The sequence below is a fragment of the Numida meleagris genome, chromosome 2 (genome assembly GCF_002078875.1).
Source record: "Numida meleagris isolate 19003 breed g44 Domestic line chromosome 2, NumMel1.0, whole genome shotgun sequence".
In the NCBI taxonomy this organism is placed as follows: domain Eukaryota; kingdom Metazoa; phylum Chordata; class Aves; order Galliformes; family Numididae; genus Numida; species Numida meleagris.
In genome coordinates this window covers 65,574,335-65,598,367 of record NC_034410.1, presented here as the reverse complement: position 1 = coordinate 65,598,367, position 24,033 = coordinate 65,574,335, and the positions used below count along the sequence as shown (strand labels likewise).

The 24,033-nt window shown below is 39.3% G+C and overlaps 2 protein-coding genes and 1 long non-coding RNA gene across 5 annotated transcripts in view; 2 read left to right on the top strand and 1 right to left on the bottom strand.

Annotated features, from left to right (window-relative positions):
* Nucleotides 1-7,232, top strand: LOC110394577 (ovalbumin-related protein Y). Of its 2 annotated transcripts, XM_021388528.1 has the most exons (8): nt 1-139; nt 1,819-2,003; nt 2,583-2,633; nt 3,008-3,136; nt 3,976-4,093; nt 4,327-4,469; nt 4,551-4,706; nt 5,599-6,000. In XM_021388528.1, exons 2-8 carry the CDS (start codon nt 1,836-1,838, stop codon nt 5,998-6,000), a joined length of 1,167 nt encoding a protein of 388 aa, XP_021244203.1. In that variant the 5' UTR covers nt 1-139; nt 1,819-1,835. The 2 variants fall into 2 exon arrangements, with proteins under 2 accessions (XP_021244203.1, XP_021244204.1); XM_021388529.1 differs by lacking the exon at nt 1-139 and having other exon boundaries at nt 1,836-2,003; nt 5,599-7,232.
* LOC110393435 (ovalbumin) lies at nt 16,529-23,732 on the top strand. Of its 2 annotated transcripts, XM_021386301.1 has the most exons (8): nt 16,529-16,586; nt 18,270-18,454; nt 18,702-18,752; nt 19,336-19,464; nt 19,886-20,003; nt 21,046-21,188; nt 21,528-21,683; nt 23,301-23,732. In XM_021386301.1, the coding sequence occupies exons 2-8, from the start codon at nt 18,287-18,289 to the stop codon at nt 23,694-23,696; spliced, it is 1,161 nt and encodes a 386-aa protein (XP_021241976.1). In that variant the 5' UTR covers nt 16,529-16,586; nt 18,270-18,286; the 3' UTR covers nt 23,697-23,732. The 2 variants fall into 2 exon arrangements, with proteins under 2 accessions (XP_021241976.1, XP_021241975.1); XM_021386300.1 differs by lacking the exon at nt 16,529-16,586 and having other exon boundaries at nt 18,013-18,454.
* The window catches only part of LOC110393440, a 44,265-nt gene continuing 41,319 nt past the window's right edge, over nt 21,088-24,033 (bottom strand). Inside the window, exons 3-6 of the long non-coding RNA XR_002435014.1 lie at nt 23,451-23,818; nt 21,934-22,099; nt 21,541-21,698; nt 21,088-21,412 (exon numbers count right to left, since the gene is read on the bottom strand). This is a non-coding gene — a long non-coding RNA (uncharacterized LOC110393440). The remainder of the gene's footprint in view (nt 21,413-21,540; nt 21,699-21,933; nt 22,100-23,450; nt 23,819-24,033) is intronic.

Below are 24,033 nucleotides of genomic sequence, written 5' to 3'. Positions count from 1 at the left end.
ATCTGGTTTGGTAAATACAGAACAGGCAGCATGGGGTGTGTCATGACATTACACAGCATATATTTCAAGGAGTTCTGCAAGGCTGTACCACGTACAGCTGAGAAGCTGTACTCTTATCATCACAGGTGAAGCTGATAAGGTAAGCATTTCTTTTGGTTATGATTCATGTTCTAACCCAATTTTAAAAAAAAATGATCATAAAACTTATGAAACTATTGATGGAACTTTGTGTTTGTGGTTTGTGATCATCAAGATCAGTCAAGAAACAAATGATTAAAAAACGACTTTAAAAATCTCACCTTTACATGTGCATTCTGCATTACTGTATTGTTTCACAGCCTGCCATGTATGAAGTCAAAGCATTTGTATGAAGTAAAGCTTTCTTTCCTAATTCTCTAACACTGAAAAGCTGGTTCTGCGCTAAGACAGCCTTTCTTCCTTTTTCCTTGATCCCTTTTGTTTCTGATTTAGAATTTAAATACAACATTATATTTGTTTAAATTCAAGAGGATGTAACTTAATCTCAGTTGCATGTTTTATCTAACATACTTTCTGAATGAAGTTAATGAATGCAGCTCGGTCAGGTGACAACAACATACTGCGTGTTATCTTTAATTGTTATGTATTCTAAAACAATCAAACAAACAACAAACACCAAAAACAAGAAAGCATTTGCTTCAACAGTATGTTTTTTTTTCAACAAGACCATACATGGAGCTTAAAGCCTAAAATATAATACTTGTGGAACTAGTAAACAATCCTAGTAGTCTGCCTTACATCACCTACACGATAATAAAGAGAGAGATGGAACACAATAAAGAGAGAGATGGAACACAAAAATGTGCTGATTCCACACAGACAATGAAAGATTTGGCAGAATATCCTGGATTTCCCCTGCACTTAGGAAATTCCACCCTAGGAAGATTCTCTCCACTTGTGACAAAATGGGAAGATATAAATGGTATAAGCACCTTACTGTGGCACTTGGCTTCACAGTGCTGTGTTGTCCATTCTATGTTGTCTTTTTTACTAAAGAGGTTTTTTCCTTCACTGTTGGATAAAATGCTATGTGCTGCAACTACAATTTTTAAAAAGTGAGGTATAATTAAGTCAACAAAGAATGGAACATGTACTAGTTAACAGACATTTGTCATAAAGCAGATGAATTTGGTATATCATGATCTCTTTCCATCACTGTGCCTCCATTTTCCTAATCTATTTTTAAGAAGAAGGTAATGGTGAGGTTTGAGACCTCTGATAAAGTGGTTGGTGAAAGAATCCAGCTACCATTTACACTAAGGTGGAATAAATCCAGAAAAAACTCGTGGTATTGTTCCAGACCTACCCACTTTATATTGTCAGTAACTGTAGTTTGGATCACAGAGGGCTGATCTATTAACTGGTATTAAAGGTGGTGTTAAAAACTGAAGTGAAGAACCTGGTCTGGAGTCTCAGATGAATGAAGACTGAGAACAAATCTATGTGTGTTTTCTTTTCTGTACAAGATGAGAAATAATTGTCAATGAGCTTCTTTCAAGGCAAGTCTTTGCAATATTTTCAGCAATACAGTACACATGTACAGAGGAGAACTCAAGTTTCAAATAAAACAGTCACCAGCCTACATGTAACTGGTAGCTATACAGCATTTTGATTGCTCATGAATCCAAGAACGCACCTGCCTTTTAAATCCACACTGCTGAATTCTACTTACTGAAAATAAGCTGTGCACTATGTACAAAGGTTCAACTGCACTGCCTTCCTTGCATTACAACTGATACATTTTAATGTAGTAAGTCAGGCTCTTTCTGTTTGCTTTAGACAACACCGATTTCAGAATGGATTCCATCAGTGTAACAAATACAAAATTTTGTTTTGATGTATTCAACGAGATTAAAGACCATCATGTCAATGAGAATATCTTGTATTCCCCTCTGAGCATCCTTACAACCCTGGCCATGGTCTACTTGGGAGCAAGAGGTAACACTGAATCTCAGATGAAGAAGGTGAGTTACATACATTGGTGTAAAGTGGACAGTGGACTCTACTTCTGTTTGTTATTCCTACAAGTAATAACATATTATGTACTTGTGAGGCTCTCACATTTTAATTCACCGGAGGGATCCCGAGTCAGGAATTTTTAAAATTTTTTTCTAGATTCTGACATCTTCGAGGTAATGTGAGCATATTTTTTTCCATTTTTTTTTTAAATTTTTTGTATTAAAAAAAAATGATAAAACCCTGGAAGAAAGGAAGAGAAAAAACATTATTAGCAGTGCATAATACATAACTTAGTTAACTTACAGATCCTCACTGAAAAAAGTACAATCTAAGCAATAGCAATATCGTTATTTCCAATTTCTCAGAAGGCGACATGAAGATTGAACCAGCTGCAACCTCACCTGGAGCCTTTTAGTTCATCTAGTCTAGCATTTATTGTTTTTTTTTTGTTTGTTTGTTTGTTTTTTGTTGTTACTGTTTGTTTTTGAGCCAACAGCCATACCCAAAACATCACAGGTAAATTTTAAATGCATAACATTTTTGGTCATTCTTGTGGTCTTTCTCACTGGCATTTTCTCTTGCAGGCTCTTCATTTTGATAGCATTACAGGAGCTGGAAACACCACTGACTCCCAGGTAAAGATACGATTTCTCTCCTTTTGTTCCTATTTTCTCCTCAGGACAAAACTAGAACTGTTCTGCCTCTGCCCCAAGCAGTTTCAGACTGTGTAAAAAATGTTGGTAATGCTCTCAAACCAAGCAGTTCTGTGGAGGGAGGGAAAGAGGGAGTAACTCATGCTTGTTTAAATCCAGGGAAACTTACTTGGAGATAGGTTTATTTGCCTGTTTAATGCACCATCATCACAGCAGCTCCTGTTGCAAAAGCAAAAGCCCCAGGTCTACCACCATGGCCTGACTGTTACTGATGGGGACAGTCCTTTGGGGTCTGATTTTCTAGATAAGGAGAAGCTAATGTGACATATCATCTTGTTTTCTTGTCATCACCTCAGTGTGGCTCTTCTGAATACATCCACAATTTGTTCAAGGAGTTTCTCTCAGAAATCACCAGGTCAAATGCTACATACTCACTCGAGATCGCTGAGAAACTCTATGTTGACAAAACGTTCACAGTTCTTCCGGTGAGTTGAAATGTGACTTGACCTTAGCGAGACTGCCCACCGGCCCCACCTGGGACTCAACACTACTGTAAGCCACAATGGGAATTGGTTTGGGCCACAGAATGAGTCCAAACCTTTCTGTGGCTTTTAGGAGGAGGCCAGGAAATAGCGTAAGGGCTCTGGAGATATTCAAGACCCATCATGACGCTTTCCTGTGCAACCTACCATAGGGAACCTGCTTTAGCAGGGGGATCTCCAGAGATCCCTTCCAGCCCCTGTGATTCTGTGACTTTGTAATACATGCCCATGCTGCAGTTTCTACAGGGAGCAATCCAAATTGCTGTTCATTCACTAAAAAAAGCCTTTTAATGAAAAAAGGGGATTTTTAAGGGAGGAAAAAAGCATAAGGACTGAAATTGACAAAAGATTTTACTCATCTTTTTTAAAGCTAGACATAAAATATCTCACTTAAATAAAGTTTTGGTTCTGAAGTAAAAAATAGGAATGTACGAATACAGAATTCAAAAGAAAGGGTGGGCATGAAGATAAGGAAATGACTATTGCCTGTCCTTAATAATGTTTGCTGAACTGAAGGTGTTACGGTAAAATGAAGAAAGTATTTCAAAATTTTAAGTAAGAATCCTATCTGAAGACAAAGGTGACAAATCTAAATATGTGAAGTAGCCTTGTCCAGCTTTAAGATTCAGTTACAGCAAGAGAGCTGTTTGACTTGTTCAAGTGTAGGGGTAGAAGTTCCCTTTTCTTTTAACCATCACTCTTCATTTCATTAATTTTGCATTTCACATTCACATATTTTAAAGTTCTTAACAGTCGGACAAACACAATTATTTTGATTATAGGAATACTTAAATTGTGCAAGGAAGTTCTATACAGGAGGAGTGGAAGAAGTTAACTTCAAAACAGCTGCAGAAGAAGCAAGACAGCTCATAAACTCCTGGGTAGAAAAAGAGACAAATGGTAAGAACTGAAAAAGTGCAGCTGATATTTTATCTTACCTACTGTAATATATACCCTTGTCTTCCTCTCCACAAAATGCCTAGAAAAGGCAGATTAAGGAACAGGAGTTTATTATTATTATTATTGCTATTAAAGCAAGCTCCCTCAAAACTCACCATGCGCTTCACTGCAGGCATTCATGCACACCAGACACGCTGTATCTTAGCACTCACTGCCTTGCTTTCTTCTTACAGGACAGATCAAAGATTTGCTTGTATCAAGCTCCATTGATTTTGGTACAATGATGGTCTTTATTAACACCATTTACTTCAAAGGGATATGGAAGACAGCATTTAATACAGAAGACACTCGGGAAATGCCCTTCAGCATGACAAAGGTAGGGACATCAGCACAGCTACTGGAAAAAGTCAAGAAAAACTGCCCCCTGCTCACATTGTCTCATGCTTCTGTTTTGCAGCAAGAAAGCAAACCTGTGCAAATGATGTGTCTGAATGATACCTTTAACGTGGCCACACTACCTGCAGAGAAAATGAAGATCCTGGAGCTCCCATATGTCAGTGGGGAGCTGAGCATGTTGGTGCTGTTGCCTGATGAGGTTTCTGGCCTGGAGCAGGTATGGCCCTGGCAGGGGAAGGCAGCTACTTGTGAGTTCAGTGGGAGCTGGCTGCTGTCAGACCTTTGGCTGTCCTCTCAGCCCCTGGCTGTGCTGTGCTGGCCAGGCAGAGGAGCACAGCAGTGGCCCAGGTGCTTCCAGGTGCTCAGGCAGAGGCTGGCCTCTAAGGAGAGCCCTGGCCTCAATTTTATTTAACAAAGAGTGCAGCAAACAAAACAAAGGTAAAGGAGCCTAGGGCTCCTGTAGTCCTGCAGAAGGGGATGTTGGTATATGCAGTTATTTCCATCAGGTACTAGAGACAGATATGCTAGCAGGTTTTTTTTTTTTTTCCCTTGGAGAGATTTCAACTCCAAGAAATGAAGTAGAGTTCAAACACTATTATCAAGTCATAGGAACCAATTATTCTACTGATGACCATTAACAGATTTTTTTCCACAGAGTCACCCTTCGAAATAATTAAATTTAGAATTGTTTTTTTTTTTTGTAAGTGTGAGGGATATTTTAAAAGATCTTTTCTTATTGAATATAGAAAAAAATAGGAAAAATACAAAAAGTAAAGAAAACAAACAGCATTTCTGAAAGATTAGCTGCAAACATCTGCAAATGAGCATAAATTTGATTTGACATCGTCAAAACCTGATTTTTCACAAAAGTATTTGATTTGTTGGAAAAATTTTCAGATGACAACGTTTTGGAGAACTTCATCAAGATAGATGATATGTAGGCTATAGTCAGGAGGAAGCATACAGAATAAACAAATACACTTAAGCTTAAGTGTCACTTCTGTTGTGCATACAAAGAAATGAAAAGAATAGTAACGAGCGGTATTAATACAGTTGTATGGCCACTGTACTCTTACCTTACACATCTCATTCTCTCTCTCTCTTTGCAGATTGAGAAGACAATTAACTTTGAAAAACTAAGAGAGTGGACTAGTACCAATGCAATGGAAAAGAAGAGTATGAAAGTGTACTTGCCCCGCATGAAGATTGAGGAAAAATATAACCTCACATCTATACTAATGGCCTTGGGAATGACTGACCTGTTCAGCCGTTCAGCCAATCTGACTGGCATCTCTTCAGTAGATAACCTGATGATATCTGATGCTGTCCATGGGGCGTTTATGGAAGTCAACGAAGAGGGCACTGAGGCAGCAGGTTCAACAGGGGCAATCGGAAACATCAAGCATTCCCTTGAGTTAGAAGAGTTTAGGGCTGACCATCCATTCCTTTTCTTGATCAGATACAACCCAACCAATGTTATTCTGTTCTTTGGTAGATATTGTTCCCCCTAAAGAGAGAAAGAGCTAAAAATAATGCTTACCTTCCCCTCAGAAATGAAACCTCTTTACTGTAATATTGTAGCATAATCTCTATTCACTATTTTATCCAAGTGGAAAGCCTTCAATATCTACAGAGATATTCTTGAAGAAGCATGTGAAATTTCAGGTCTTTATGGGCAGGTATTTATGCTCAGCTTACATTCAGGACTGATATACAAAATTGAATGGAAATTATGATAGTTCAGGAAGATTTCCCAATGTTCTTGAATAACTCGGGAAACAGGGCCGGTGCTTCGATTTTTTTTTTTTTTTTGTAAGAAATCCTGCCATTGCTATTGAGAATCTGGTTTCTCTATAGGAGTTCTCTGAAATAAACATAGCTTTTAGGAAAATCCTGGTCCTTTCCATTGAACTGGCTGGGCAATCATCCTTGAACCGATGCCTGGACAACTTGCAGATGAAATTTTTAACTTCAGCAGACCATTTGTCTTCCAGTGATCCATTTGGACTTCTTTGTGCTGCAAATACTTTAAGGCTGCGTAACTTTTTTCAGAGGGAGCATAGGGAGCATACAGAAAGTCCACCATTTCTTCTTAAATCATCTCCAAACAAAACGTCTTCCTGATTGACATTATTTCCCATTTTCATTCCAGTGACATATCACTGATTTTGTGAATGTTAATTAATGGTCTTTCTATTTATTCTAATAAAAGCTTTGCAAACAAAACATGTCATTATCTATTCTGCACTACACAACCTGAAAAAGATGATATAGTGGGTAATGATTATTGACAGAAGTGATTAAGCTGGTATGTGGATCCTATTTTCAAAACCAGAATGTACCCATAAATGAGGTCAGTAAATATTTTAAGATTTTTTCTTTTTAACTGGGCTTAAGAAAGGTAAAACTTATAGCTTCTATTCTTAAACTGAGCTTCTCTCCATACAGCATATCAAGTAACAAAATTCTTCAAATTTGCCATCTTATTTCCAGAGAACTTTTACAGAAATCCTCTAAGGGTAACCAGTAAATACATCAAGGTGATGCCTACAAGATATAACTTTAAAAATATGAGAAGAGTATTAAAAGGTAGACTGCTTCAGCTTTCTCATACTGACAAGGATTACATGAGGAAATCTTTCTATTGCCTGATGTGATGTTCCTCTAGAGACATTCTATGGTATTTCACAGTCCTTAGAAGAAAGGCTCTTTAGGTTATATTTTATCCAATTATAATGGCTTCCAGTGTTAATGACAGAGTTAAGAAATCTCCCTTCTGCTGGGATACACATGCAGAAATGCAAATTACAGTATCAATACAGAAGAAGTACCGATACTTCTGTACTTCAGAGCTGCCTCAAATATTTGCCGTGTCAGCATTAACTATAACTTGAAATGATGATGTTAGTAGCAGTGAAACATATTTCATACCCATTACAAAAGGGAGAAATGCAATTACTGGTCTTTCCAAGAGGGTCATGAAGGATTAGCTATGGTCTGCACAAGGATTCAAGCAAAAAAGTATTTCAAGAGCTATGAAATTTCAAGATTTACTATGTACATTATGTTATTTCTCTCTTATAGTTGAAAGCAGTCAATACAGTTTTGCTACAACTAAAACCAAACAAACTAACAAACAGCAAAGGGAAAAAAAGGCAGGACTGGTAAAATATTGTCCTGAGCAGCAGAGTGTGTAAGGTTACTAAGCAATTATAATACTGTTAGGGAACTGAAATACGCAGGTATGTCATTCTGAGCTTTCTAGGTACAACAACACTAAAAGTACCCACACTTACTATGGAGGTATTTAATATATAGCATGAACTAAAAAAACAGCTGTTCAATTGTTTGATCTTTTTAAAGCAAAAAATGAAGAAAATCAAGGCAGAAATGATAAGTGAATTCCAAAAACTACACACAAGAGGGTTTTCAAGGCACAGAGCCCACCCAGTATCCTAACTGTGAAACAGACTCATTTGACTCGATTTTAAATGGCCATTAGGTGTCACTAAGGATGTTTATCAGGATGTTTGTCACTAAGTGATGTTTATCAGCTTTCAGAAAGAGGAGGTTATGAAGGTGCCTCTGGACACTGAAGCCCAGCATGAGTTTAGAGAAATGAATCCCAAGTGCAGGTATTGTCCAGTAGTCCTTTTCGTTCCCTGGTACCATGACTGAAGTTGTTATGTCAAGACATTGCCTTCTGACGGTTCACTACACCTCATATCCTCTCAGTGCTGTGTTGTGTTAGAGATGCAGTATTGTGAGTGGTCCAGGGAATGAAAAAAGCCAAGTGCAGTCACACTCTTTTGAATGCCTCATGAGAAGTGCTCTCTGGACTAAGTGTACCTTTCCTTCTCACATCATTTGGAGAAGGGACCACCTGCATCCATTCTTCACTTCTCTGCACATTTGATTATCTTCTTCTAAGCAAAGCAGATCTATGACTGAAGTTACAAGACTCTGCATGTGGTGTGCTCCAGTCATAGTCAGCAGAGGTAGAGCGCTCAAGAGAATATCCTGGTCCAGAGCTACTCTGGGCTCTCAACAGTTACTTTGGAAAGCACAGCATGTTGAATAAAAAAGAAAGCTACATACTGATTCTATGAAAGAGAAACAGGCAGAAACCTGGGGAAAGGGGCTTTGAAAAGAATAAAACCCCATTTCTTTGGGCTTAGGTGTGAACCAAAAATTGTTGGACTAGACCTTGGTGGTTTTTTCCAATCTTTATGATTCTGTGAAATACTGATGGGACATTGGAGCAGTGGTTCAGTTTTGTGTTTCCTGTGGCTCATGATTTAAGATTCTTTAGTCTGGAAAAAAAACAGCAGAGATATTGTTGAGGAGCAGCAAGTGTCAGTCTGCTCAGCAAGGGAAGGTGACCCAGAGCCATGAGTAAGGCTAGAAGGGCCTGATAAGGGATAAATTGCTAAATTTCCCCAATACCATAACCATAGCTCAGTGACTCCTAAACAAATATGTAGTGATGAAGTAGGCCAACGATCAAACCAGAATGTTAAGCCCATGTATACAGCCCCAGAATCACAACAGATGATGATGCCTCTGATGCATTCTTTATCTTGAAGTAAAACAGCATGGATCCATATAAATACATTCTTGCTCAATAGTAGAAATAATCAACAGTGTTGCCTACTTCTACAAATGTCCTAACAAAACCTGTAGATCACAATGCCAGTGAACCTCTGTATGGATGGGACCTATGCAATCTGCCATCACTAAAGGTCTGTCCAAAACTGCACAACTTAGGGTTCCCAGCTTTTGAAGAGATGTGAAATTATCTGTGCTACCTCACTTTACCTTCCTGCGTTAGCTCCAGAAAACTGCATTTTAATCAATACCTTACAGTTTCCGAGTATCTTCTTTACCAGTATCCAAAGGGAACTCTTATGGATTACAGGGTCCTCCAGCACAGCGAGGTTCATGGCCTGGTGCAGGCATGCAAAGTAGCTCAGGCAAGGGTCACAATCAAGATTCTCAGTTTAATGCTTCTTTCAAGTGACGGGATGCTAAAATCTTACATGATTTTAAAGGGAAATTGGACAAAACTGTGGAAGAGATATCCACTGACAAATAATAAATATACAGAAAAAAAAAATAGCTATAGAAGTCCTAGAACAGGAACTAGTCAGTGTTAGAACCCTGAGGGCAAGAATAAGCCTTAACAGCAATGACAAGCCTCACAGGAGGAGCTCTCCCACATATGTTGTTCTCATGGGCCCAGGAGTCTGCACTGGAAATTGGCACAATTTGGGTATCAGGAGTGATCTTTGTGAGATGAAGCCCTGAACTACCCAGGGTCAGCAGCAGGTGTCTCTCTAATGGATGAAAACAACTCATTATGCACCAGATTTTCAGCTAATCAGAAAAGCACATGGCACCTCTGATCAAACATAATTAAGAAAAGGTAGCAGCTGCTAGGGACAAAGGACATGCAAGTAGACCCAAAAAAGAAAGACCGTAGAGTCACAAAAAGGGGCCATGGTATATTTGGAGAAACAAAACAGAGGAGATATTTGGAAGGAGGTGCTGGGAGCACAGGTGGAGGCACACTCCTAGAAGGAGGTGCTCCATGCCAAAGGACATTCCTCTGAGGCAATGCCGCCATGGGCAACCAACACAGGCTAGTATTATCCTGGTGGGACAGCATCCCACAGGCAGCTAACACTGGAGAAGGGGCAGCCTTGAAGAACTGCAGCCCAGGGAGCACACTAGAGCAGAGGAATCTAGTAAGCAGCAATCACTGGCAGATAGAAATGACTACATATTGACCAGAGCCTCTTACATTGCCTGCTGCATCACTGAAAGAACTGGGAAGAAGAGAGTGCAACAAGGAAGCTGAAACTAGGAAGAAGGGAAGGAGAAGCAATGAACTAAAGCTGACTAGGAAGAAGGGGGATTAAAGGTTTAAGTGTCTATTCCATAGTTTGCTGCATTGATTTTTGTCAATTCCTGAATCAGCAATTATTTTTTTTTTTATGTCAATTAGCAACAAAAATAACACTCCCCAAGTCAAGACTGTTACTTACAACAGAAGCTCAATTCAGCTGAGCCTTAGTCCTTTGGTTCCTACCTAAGGAATGCTGTAGGTGTGTCTCTCTCCAGGCCTGCCCACAATTGACCTCAGACCCAAACTTTTGCTGAATCTCCAATACCACCTCTTTTGCTCCTAACTAGATAACAAAGCCCTGAGTGCTTTGCTTTAAGCAAAGCCTTTAAGAGCCATGACCAACTGCACCTGGAGCCTTTACCCACTCCTCTGGACACAGGTTCTCTATTTACGCTCTGCCCTGAACCTTCACTTCTTTCCTGAGCTATGTTAGATGTACTAGTATGGTGTGTACTGATCTCCAGTTCAAACACAGCTGTGTCCATACCTGGCTGAGGACTCCTAGTGTGACCTGGGCTGTGCCTTGTTGCTTAGGACCTGCAAGGTGATTGCTGGACCTGATCCTAATCCTGACCTAAGAAATGATTTCTTGGCTTGACTTTGAATGTGTCCCATGGTATGGTATTGCCTTATGATATGGATTCTTGTTTGCAGCTGTGCCAGTTCCTGAGGAACTTAGTTTCTAGTCACCCAGAATGTCACTAGTGAATTTCCTCAGGGACTGGCTTTGCTCTGGGTTCTGATCTCAGCACAGCACTCACCCTTTACTCAGCCCAGACTCCTGATTAAGTCCCTTTCCACCCTGCCTGGCTCTCCTCTCCGTCCCTACCAGGGCCCCTCCCAACAGTGTAACCCCCACTTTCTCAGCTCAAGACCACTCATGCCATTTTCCCACCCTGTCCTCTGTCCCTGCCTTGGCTCTGTGGTCTGTAAAGCAGCCCGCTAACATACACAACCACTGCATTTCTCTAAAGTCCGTCCCCCCAGAGACCAGATCTCTGTAAGGAGGAAGGACGCGTTTTGCTTAGAAGGATAGGAGGCTGTTTCTGAGTGCTGAGGGCACTGACTTCCTATGAGGTATCTCATACCCAGGACCACAATTCAGCCTCCTGGAACCACCAACTCTTGCTGCAGGGAGGCCATAGCATGACCAGTCTCTACCTCATTGCAGCCCTGCCCTGCCTAGATATTGGATGCGCTGATCTCAGCTTGCAGACTTGTTTCCCAGCTTGACCTCAGCCCTGCCCTGTCTCTATGGACCCACCTGGTCAGCAAGTTTTTGGTAGTGCGCAAGCTGCAAGGGTGGTCTTTATGAAAAGAAACTTCCACACGTCAGGTCAGAGCTAGTTCTAGACAGCTCCAAAAAGGACCTGCTGCCAGCCAGAGTTGAACCATGAGTGACATTGGTTGCACCTCTGTGAAAGCAGTTTGGAGAAAGAGGAAAACTGCAACAGCACCTGGAAGAGAGGAGTGAGAAAATGCAGAGACAAACAATTCTGCAGACCCTTAGGCCAGTGCAGAAGGAGGACCGTTGGCATCCAGCTAATTTTCTACCCACTTCAGTGTCTGCTGACTCAGTCTACATCTCTCCCATCTTGTTACAAGAATTATAAGGGAGATCATATTGAAGGCCTTAATAAAGTCTAGGTATATGACATCCTCTGCTTTGCCTTTGTTTCTAGAACAAGCCATTTCACCATAGAAGATGAAAATGTTGGTCAGCAGAGATCTGCCCTTGATAAATCCATGCTTGCTTTTCCTATCACCTTATATTCCTTCACATGCCTTGAGACACTCAAGGAGGCCTTGGATCAGAGCCTTCTGTAGCAATCCGAACTGGAATACAATTAGTTGTACATCAGTTAGTGATCCACATAATAGTTGACATAATAGGTGGGCCTGTGCTGTGCCAAGCATAGAGTTTGGGTTCCAGTCCTATGTTCTGCATGGCACATACGGTAATCTCTGCACTCTAATTGGAAGGTAGGGGCCCGTAGGCAGCTCCCACTTGGCATGGGTGATTGTACCACCTATGACCTCACCTGTACTCTAAAGTGAAGCATCATGTTTTCATGCAAATATCCTTTTTTTTTTGACAGTAGAAATAACAGAATTTTTTTTTTCCTAAGAAAATTCTCCAAGAGCTCTGAAGAACAAAGTGTCAGTGAACTTCTAGCTCCATGGATGGGTCTTGCATCACATGCCATGCCTTGACTGGAGGTCTGTCCAATACTGAACAGCTTGGGGTTCTCTGAGTGAATGGAAGATTACTGATACTACTCTCTCTTTATGTTAGCTACAATAAATGGTACATTAAACAATAGATACAGAGTCTGAGTGCCCTTCTTACAAGCATCATAATGAACAATGCACTGGTGATCTACCCTTTCAATGACTACAGAGAACTGTAATCTCTTGGGTTCTCCTCTTTCCCCTTTCTGAAAACGTGTCCTTTTTTCAAATCAGAAACCTTCATCAACCACCCTGACTATTCTTTGGACACTGTTTTGTTCTTCCTCCTAAATAGGCTTTATTATTTTCCTAAGAGAAAGGCTTTGCATGTATGTGAGGCTACAAATCCTTCAGTAACAATGAGGAAGACCTTCAGATTTTGGGGAAAATACTCCCACCCAACCTTTTGCTGGCCAGTAGGATAAAATCATTGGATGTTATGCCAAGAAGGCCACACCAATGTCAGATCAAATATCTACAAGAAGCATTAAGAAATCATCGACTGTACAATGAAGGCTAAGCTCGTATCAAATTAAAATGAATGTAAGCTCTGATTTGGGATATCCTAATGAGAATTAAGAGGAAAGATAAATAGTTTTCTCACAGTCTTGTCATAGTCTGTCAAAGACCAAGGCAGCAGAACAGGCAACAATGTTAGTCTCTTCAGAATTGCACAGCACTGCTGCAGAAAGATGCCAGGTGGACTATGAACTCACATCCAAAGGAGCTTGACCAGATACCTGATTTTCTTCAAACAGAGGAAACAACACAATCCCACAAAACAGCTGAGAGAGAAACCATCACTGATGGCTACAGCACCAAGGTATGCAATGGCAACTAATTAGACATTTAGCTGTAACCCGAGCAAAATTATTTCTCTCTCTATGAATGATTGCTTCTTTCCCTCACAGCAAGGCAATTTTCATACTCACAATGTGCAACAAAGATGAACAGAGAACAATTAAAGTGCTCCTTCCTAATGTCAAAATTCTAATAGCAAAGAGGAGAACAAAATCTCAAGTTCTATGTAGATTTCAGTGACTGGATAAGAGGCTTTGATCTGTGAGCTCACCTGGACTTCATATCCTTTTGGATAAAAAAGTGCTTTTATTACTTTCAAGTCTCCGAGGCTTCATTCAGGAGTCTGTTGGTTTAGGGACAGGCCCACAATGAAATAAATGCCTGGCAGAGGAAAGGGCAGCAGAGCCTTAGGTGACCTTTTCTTGGGACAAGCATTGTCAAACGATGTGTGACAAAACTATTTGTACTGCTTTGCACAGCTGTGCTGAGCAGGGCGATCCATTCCCAGCTATCCCAGGTAGCCTTCCAACTGCAAGAAGGTTGTTGCTCACTCTCTCTAGACCCCAAGCCAAATCAGCTACACAGGTACGCTGACAATGCTTCGCTGACAGCCTATTCTGATCAAGATCTCATTTGTTCGTGGACAATTTTTGTTGCTTGCAGCTGGCCTTCCATTGGGAAGGAGCGTAGTATATCTTTCTCATCTGATAGAGAAGCAGAAGTTCTCATCCTCCACACCTTATCTTCATTGTTTTCAACCACCAACCTCTTCTTGGAGAGAAATATGGCTTTTGTATGACTCACAAAACAGCTCTGCAAGTCAAATGCATACAAAACTGTTCTGTAGGTCTGGAATCAGGACACTATGTGGAAGTAAAGCAGGGCTGTTTCTCTCACATTTTCCCACTCATCTCTCCCAGCTGCCAATGCACAGCAGTTTTTCTTAAATCTGTTCTCCCCGAGGCACATCCAGCATCAATCACTAGCTCAGCTCTGGACAGTGGCAGCTCCCTCTTAGGGACATGGGACAGCTGCTGGGCTCTGTTCACAGAGGCCAGCCCTGCAGACCTCCGCTACCATAACTTGCGGTGTAAACCCACTACAGCCTCCTGAGCTACAGAAACGAAATGGGGACCCTCTCTGCTACTGGATACAAAAGAGGGAATGAGGCTACTTGCATTCAGTGGCTCACTGGTACACCCAGCCACTGAGTGAGAAACAGCCTATTGTTATTCAGTACTCTTAAGACAGATTATAGTGAATAGTTAATAAAAGCATTTCTTCCTAACATCCGAAGGAGAAAATACACTAAATTATATTTGTAATTTATTAATTACACTTGCGTAATTATATATGGCATGGTTGCTTTGGAAACACCTTGTCCTTACTGACCAGATCAGCTGTCTGCTCAGAAAAGAAAAGGCTGACAATTTCAGCCATGGTGGATACCTTCCCCCTTTTCTGTAGCATTAAGACAGAAGTTATTCTGGATCCTGTCTAACAAGTCAGACTCAATACCTGCATGTATTTGGAAGTGCCTTCTTCATGCTGGATGTCTTCTCCAGAACCCCCCTGTCTGGTAAGCAGTCCTTTGCCTCAGTGAGAGCCAAAACGGTCTCTCCTTTCCTTGTTATTTCACCAGAATATTTCAGTGTGACAGAACTACCTGATCTATGTCAACCTGCATATACCAATTATGTACATAGGATACCTATACACAATTCATTATTAGTGTTTGATTGACACCAGATGATGGACAAGTGCTTCTGAGAAGACTTATTCCCAATCTCCTTTCTCCTTCAGCTGACTAATATATATTTCATAGGCAGAGAAAGCATTTACTGAGAAGCATATCTATCATCACAAAAACCAGGCAAGATCTTTAGACTTTCTTAGTGGCTGAAATAGAAACACCGGACATGATTAAAAACTAAACAAAACAAAAAAAAAATCAGCTGATACCTGTGAAATATTATTTCCACTACTATCTTGTCCTGCTTAAGTCCCCAGATTTCTACAGTGTATTTATTTTCAGAAAAAGAAAGAGAGAGATGAAGAAATGGCACTGACTACACTTTAGTGAGTGGTATAGGAAAGTTACTCTTCTGCTTAACAGAGATTGCAGTAATCTCTAAATACATTCTGAAGAATTATATTGTACTTTTTTTCCCCATTTTAAAATCAAACAGTGCTTTACAGAGGTCAGAATGGTTTCTTTGCTGTTTGTCAATTCTATTATTTCAATACAGAACAATAGCTTCTATAACTGAAATATATTTGCTATTGTATATTATGATTGTCCCTCGAACCATGAACACTCCTCTAACCAAATTTCACAATTCCTCTGTCATCTGCCAGGCCATTAAGTTATTCATGGAAGATCTTTGAGGAACACTGCAAGTTCATACCATAAACACATTTGGAATTGAGTATTCTTTTGCTTTGTATGGAGCTGTATTTTGCTGTTCCCTCAGAATAAAAGTTTGTTATAAAGCGTTCACACCTGTCAAAAGATATATTTAAATATTCCAACTATACATAGAAAGCATGTCTGCTTTTCATTCTCATCTCAATTGGTTTCTTCACAAGCATGCTTCTTTATTTCCCCTATTTTGTCAAGAAAATAATAGCTCAAGACCTGTTCTCACTTATCTCCTGTCAAGCACGGCTCAGATGCATGTTGTACATTCAAGAAAGATCAACTGAAACAGACTTCTGGTCTGCTACCACAACCATCGTAATAAACAGACTAACCAATAATCGCTAATTAAGTTTTCTATCTCTAAAGTTTTCACATTTTTCTGTTTTCCTTAACATCCCAGTATCTAGTTGTAACTGAAGCTCAGCCTGACAAGAGCAGTATTTCCCAGTCTTCTCTCCCATCTGGCAGTCCTGATGGACTAGCAGAACTAGCAGAAAACACTTTGTTACCCGGAATTAAAAACTAATATTTGCTCTCCCTTCAGCCCAAAATGGACCTATTGAAACTAAAATCTGACACAATTCCATTATGTGATTTTTATGGTGTCAAATGTCAAACTTCTGAAGGGCACCTGTGGGTGGGTCCCAATTCAGGCTATATATTCCCCAGAACTCAGCCAGTCTCTGTACATACAGCTGGAAAGCTGTATTGCCTTTAGTGCTGAAGCTCAAAAGGTAAGCAATTCTCTAGAAGAAAATTACCTTCTCTCTCTCTCTGAGTTCCTGCTTCTGCCTAAACTTAAAAAAAAAATGAACAATTTTTGTGTTATGCTTTGTATATCTAAGGGTGGAGTATCTGCATGATACTTTCTATAAAAACTTCTCACCTGCGTATGCATTCTGCATTATCTTATTCTGTGTAAAAGCTGTGTGTTTGTTTTCAGGAGACTTTTTTTTTTGTGCTTAAAATATGTTTTTAATTTCAGAACATCTTATCCTGTCACTCACTATGTATGTATTCACTAAATCTGATATTCTGTGTGGTTTGCTTGATTAACCTCTAGTTGTACAGACTGCACAGAGAGCACAACTATGGCATTCAGTGAATTTTGGGGGGTTTAGTGTGAAATTTCTCTAGAGGTCTAATTCCTGCAAAATTCAGCTACTGATTACTACACAAGATAAAAATGTGTGGGGGTGCATAATCTTATATTCTTACAGTCATATATAAATGTGAACTTATATACAGCAAAGAAAACGAGATAAATACGTGTGCGTGTATACTCACACACATGGCCAGTAAAAACTTTTGTGGGGTTTAATATACAAAAGCCAATCCTGAGGCCCCAGCGTGAAGTATCCATGTTTGGGGGCGGGTTCTGAAAGACTTCTGACTTTCACAGGTTATATAAATCACAGGAAAGCAACTGGATTCATGCTGATCCCAAAAGCTGTGCTTTATATAAGCATACTCGCTATACAGTATTTGTACAGCCCAGCTGTTTATAATAGAAACAGACGGAACAAATATAAGGCTTCTATTGGTCTATGTCATGAACAAGTATTCATTCAACAGCTCTGTTTTATAGTAGAAACTGCTATTTTATCACGTCTGTATTTCTCTTCTGTCTGAAAGTCACAAATAAAATTTAATTCCTCTGAAAGTTTATACTGCAGTACACATACATAACCTTGAGCAAAGCAAGCTGTACCTGAAAGTGCAATAGAGCAGAATATGAATTATGTGCATGTCTTTCTCCTAGACTACATGAGCTCATACAAATTACATTCCCTATCTATTCTTCCATCACTAAAACAAAGGTAAAAATACCTTTGAAGATCTACTGACAGTAAGTAGTGTGCAACAAGCAGATATTTTTCTGCACTTATATATTTCTAGGAAATAAGAAATAAAAACAGTCAGCAAGCCTCTGCTTTCTCATATATCTGTCCAAACAGATATATACAGTAAGTCTACTGAAATTTGCTCTTTGAATTTCCAGCTTTGCAAGCCTATCAGATTGTATTTTCTTGTTTTGATCAGATGTACTGAAAAATACCAATGAACTCTAGCTTTCACTGATGAAAATATGCACAGGCAACTGTTATTTGGCTGCTTTTAAATGGTAAACAGAAATCGCATCTAGGTCTAAGACTTCTGAGACAGTTTACTACCCAAAAGGCAACTTGAATGCAAATGCATAAAGAAATAGATTTACGAATATGGTTTTGAACATGCCTGAGAGGTGGGTACAGCAACAGACACGTTACCACAGAATTCTTTAAAACTACTTGCTTACATTTAATTGCCTAAAAACTGTTCATAAGTTAAAGCTGTAATCCACTACAGAATACCTTGCATGGCACTATGTAAAGCATTTCATCCTTACATTTTCATTGTCCTGCTATTTGATGTAGACAACTCAGCATTCACCATGGCCTCCATCGGTGCAGTAAGCACGGAGTTTTGTGTTGATGTATACAAGGAGCTCAGAGTCCACCATGCCAATGAGAACATCTTCTACTCCCCCTTCACCATCATTTCAACTCTGGCCATGGTCTACCTAGGTGCAAAAGACAGCACCAGGACCCAGATAAATAAGGTGAGCCTACAGTTAAAGACTAAAACTTCTGTCTTGCTCAGTGGAGCTATAGCACTTAATTATATGATAATGTCCCTTGGAAATGGCATAGCTCAGAGGCTGAAAATCTGGAACCAGACTTATCTAAAAGTGTGGCCACCTCCAGCTTCTGAAGTGTTAAACAAATGCACTAGCCAGAAATCTTGGATTACATAACTTTTTTTTTTGTCATACCTGTTATTTCAGCTACTCTTATTTTCAATTACAGGTTGTTCGCTTTGATAAACTTCCAGGATTCGGAGACAGTATTGAAGCTCAGGTACAGAAATAATTTCTTCTCCTTCTCTCTGTCTCTTTCCTCTGGAAGCAAAATCCAGCAGATGAAGCAATCTCTTAGCAGTTCCAAGCCCTCTCTGATAAGTAGCTAGTGCTCTGCATCCAGCAGCTGGGAGAACACTTTGTTCGTAAGAACAGAGAAAGAAAGGAAATAACAGGGGATTCAGAACAAACAGAAGATGAAACTCAGGGCAAAAATTCTAGGTGAATGAGGAAACTTGTGGATATTTGTACGCTTAAGCGAGATAGCTAGATGAATCTGGATAAATGGGTCTGGTTGGAAAAAAAGGAAAGCCTGCCTGACACACTGGAGCTAGATTATTGCAGCAGGTAGTCAGGAGTTCCCTAGAGAAAAGAATGAGGGAATTACAGAAGAAAAACAGCACAAAATTGTATATATTAGAAAATGACTACATCAGTGTAGTTATTAGCAGTAAGACAGACAGGACAAATAATAGTTTTGTAAGCAAAGTATCTGAACTACTTTATTCTGTTCGTGCACTATGCAAAACCTACTAAGAAATAAAAGAGAGAATAACATGATCTATCTTTTTCTTTGTATTCAGTGCGGCACATCTGTAAATGTCCACTCTTCACTTAGAGACATACTCAACCAAATCACCAAACCAAATGACGTTTATTCGTTTAGCCTTGCCAGCAGACTTTATGCTGAAGAGACATACCCAATCCTCCCAGTAAGTTGCTCTAAAATCTGATCTGAGTGTATTTCCATGTCAAAGCTCTACCATTCTGTAATGCAAAAACACTGTCAGAAGTCTATGTTCCACTAACAAATTTTTTATTTTTTATTTTATTTTTTTTTGCATATGGAAGAGAGGACAAATAACTTTTCTCTATCACAGCCCTGAATCTCTACAGTCTTCAGAGAATGCATGGCTTGCTAAAAGAATGTCAAATCTTAGAATACAGCAATACAACCATAGCATATTACACTACTAAATACACTGTAAGGCATAGCATGTAGTAATATAGCACAAAATAGCATTTTACACTACTATATTATTTATATCTGTTAATTTCAGTCTTGCATTTCACATTTGCAAAATGTTTTGAAATTCATATCTGAAAACTGAATACTCTTGGTTTGCTTTACAGGAATACTTGCAATGTGTGAAGGAACTGTACAGAGGAGGCTTGGAATCTATCAACTTTCAAACAGCTGCAGATCAAGCCAGAGAGCTCATCAATTCCTGGGTAGAAAGTCAGACAAGTGGTAAGGGCAAGCCTCATATTTTCCCTTCTGTCATCATATTTGACCAGTGTAGAAGAACATTTAATTCACAAGAGAAAAATACAAAAGCTCTCTTTCTGTTGCTGCTCCTGGATAATAGATCAATTCCCAGATACAGAACTATCAATTAACTTTTTTCTCCCTCCAGATACCTCCCTTTAAGACAACTCTATTTACAGGGGATTTGCAGAAATGTAAAACTTCCAGTCCTGATGAGAAGGACAGCATTAGAACATGCTTTGTACATAGTGATGACTGGTTCACCCTAATACTGAGAATCTGGATATAGCTCAGCCAGCGTGCTTTGCCTTCAAGCTTCCCAGAGTTGCTGTATAACTGCTAAGCAGGGCATACAGTCCTTAGGCACTTGAAAAATCTTAACAGATAAAGGGCAATGGAAAACTAGAGTTAAAGAATGGTAAGGATAAAATGCATAGAAAGAGGTACCACAATTTTTATTTTTGCCCTGCTGCCTCTCTGTGTGGTTCCTCAATTTCTCTAGTTCCTTCCTCATCTCCTCACAGCATTCTGTTCCCTCATGCTTGAAACACAGATAAAAGGCAGTGAATTCTAACTGAGATGAAAACATCCACAACCAAAAACAGATTAAAATTCTGTTTTCCTCTTTTATTACATTTTTTTACATAGATATCAAATTTCAGCTTTGGCTAGAAGCAAGTAATATTTATGTTTCTTGGTACTGTTTGGGTTGGAGACCATTCTGGGATAAGAGAGATTTCAGTGGTTCTTCCCCTTATCACAAAATATACAGGTTTAGTCTTTCTGTAACACATAAATCTCTTTGTCTTTTATCTTTTGTTGTGATTCTTTATAGAGAGAGAAACAACAGTTATTGACAATAGCAGCAAGAAAATCAATCTTGGAAGAACGAGATTACAGTTAAAAAAAAAACACAAAACCAATGTCCTTGCCCCTCCATCCTCTTCCCCACAAATTCTACACTCTCTGTCTACCTTGTGATTGCCAATGTGATATACAACTGTTTTCCTATTCTTTCTTACAGGAATTATCAAGAATGTCCTTCAGCCAAGCTCTGTGAATTCCCAAACTGCAATGGTCCTGGTTAATGCCATTTACTTCAAAGGACTGTGGGAGAGAGCATTTAAGGATGAAGACACACAAGCAATACCTTTCAGAGTGACTGAGGTACAGGGGCATACCTGAAAGATGTCATCTAGAATTTATGAAGAGAGTAGACATGTTGTTATATAAACACTGCATTAGCGTATCTGCTCACTTGTCTGCTCCTCTTCCAGACACTATGTTAATACCAGGGCATTTTCCTTATGTCTCTCTCTTCACACTGTTTCTGACGTTACAAAGCTCCTGAGAAATAACTTCAGATTCCCACTTATCTTATGAAATTCTTCCTGGAAAAGAGCAATCAGTCATCTTACCATAACTAGACATTTACGCAGTCTTAAGAATAATCTTTGTTAAAACTATATTCTCTCTCTCTTTTTTTTTTTTTTTTTGGCTCTCCAGCAAGAAAGCAAACCTGTGCAGATGATGAGCCAGATTGGTTCATTTAAAGTGGCATCGGTGGCTTCTGAGAAAGTTAAGATCCTGGAGCTTCCATTTGTCAGTGGAACAATGAGCATGTTGGTGCTGTTGCCTGATGAAGTCTCTGGCCTTGAGCAGGTATGGCCCCGGAAGCTGGCCTCAGAAAATAAAAACCACAGTGAAATTCAGCTGTTGCAAAACTCTTTTCAATACAGTTATCCTAAAACATTTAACCAGCACAAATTTCATTATGATTCAAGATGTGATTGTTGCATAGAAGTGTAGGTTATCCCAGTGGGTCCTGCAATAGCCTGTGCTGATCATGGCTTGCTTAAGGAACTGCTTTAGCGGGTGAAATGTTGGACACAGCAGACAAGATGATTCTCACCTAAACAGCTGTTACTGTAGTGGCTTGAACTCTAAATGTCTTATATCTCCATTCCTGCACACTGAGGAGCTTCTTGGAAAGTTCATATTAGGCTTACTGGTTCTAACTATTGTTCCATTTGGTGGTGCTCAATGTGCTTCCTTCATGTCTTCATAAATTAAACTGCCTAAAAATTGGATATGGTTAACGCAATTCCAGAAAATAACATGTACATCATATACAAATGTTGATATGAACAGAACACAGGCATAGGATATTGTAATTAGGAGGACTGTAGTTATTCTGAATAGGAAATACAATGTAATAAATGAGAATTCATTGAATTGTTTGTATGCTAACTCAAATAATCTAAATTATAAAGATGAAGAGGCATTTAATCACAGCTGAATTTCCATCACTTATGACCGCAGACAGGCATACAGAAGATTACATACATCTCTAGGAAAAAAAAAACGTATGTAGGAAAACAAGTATAGTACATTTTGATTAGAAAGTCTGTAAAGGAAGAGCCTTGATCAAAGAGAATCTGTGTGTTTGAGAAAAAATAGTTTGGACAAAGATGGTAAGAAAGAATATACTGAAATAGTGTTCCTACAAACTGCCATGGCCACATTTGTGTAAGAGACATTCAGCAAATTAGCACGGAAAGAAATGTTACTAGGTAAAAAACAATATTAGTAATACCAAAGAAACCAATTATTCCAGATGCCAATCTCTTAACAGAGGTAAGAGATTCCCACCCTTCTAGTGGTCGCCAATGCAACCAGTCACTTTTCTAATTTACACTTTCTTTTTTAAATGGCAGATACAGCTTTGAACTGAGTGATCATGAAGTGGTACACTGTAAATAAAATGGAAGGATACTTTGCAGCTAAGCTTCTAATTTTTAAAAATTCAAATTCTCTTAAATGATCAGTTACCAGTCTAGTAACAGCTGACAGTTAAAGTATCAGTAACTGGCTACCATTAACAACTGGTTCCTGAGTGGTCTTAAATGTAGAGAGAACTTTAAACTCAAAAGCAAAGAGTGATTTTTAGAATATGTTTCCCAAGCAAAGAAATTAAACAGAGAAGAGCTTTAAGGGGTATCTGCAGAGTAGCCATCTCATTATTATTATTATTACTTAAAATAAACGGCAGTAAGCCATAAGCAGTAAGAAAAAGAAAATAAGACAGAGCAGAGAAGGAGTCATGGTATGTTTTTCTCTCCCAGCAAAATTAATTTCTATATGCCTAGGAAAAAGCCATGACAAGAGCAATCAGTTTAAAAGATGCACACAAAAGAAAACACGATAGTAACTAGTACTGTATTGCCACAAAGGAAGTTATGTTGCCATCCCATGGATCTCATTCTCATTTCCTTGCAGCTGGAGTCTACAATCAGCACTGAGAAGCTGACTGAATGGACCAGTTCTAGTATTATGGAAGAGAGGAAGATCAAAGTGTTCTTACCCCGCATGAGGATGGAGGAAAAATATAACCTCACATCTGTCTTAATGGCTATGGGAATGACTGACCTGTTCAGCTCTTCAGCCAATCTGTCTGGCATCTCCTCAGCAGAGAGCCTGAAGATATCTCAAGCTGTCCACGCAGCATATGCAGAAATCTATGAAGCAGGCAGAGAGGTGGTAAGCTCAGCAGAGGCTGGAGTGGATGCTACAAGCGTCTCTGAAGAATTTAGGGTTGACCATCCATTCCTCCTCTGTATCAAGCACAACCCAACCAACAGCATTCTCTTCTTTGGCAGATGTATTTCCCCTTAAAAAGAGGAAAGTTGAAAGAACTTCTGTTCCTTTTAGCAAGATCCAGAGCACTGTAGTATCAGGGGTAAATTGAAAGACATATTCTCTGCTGCATCCAGCCTTTATAAAAGTTTGAGCTTTATCTGGAAAAAAAAAATCAGAAAGAAATTGCACTAAGAGAACAGGTGCACTTCACCTTTCCTTTATGCAAAGAGTAATATTGTTTACTCATGGATGAAGGGTTAAGGGATTGAAAATTGGACTCAGAAAGTATGAGCATGAACAGAGATGCTCCTGGTGCAAACACTTCAGTAACAGCACTGAGTCATCACACTGAAAAATACAACCAGATATATCA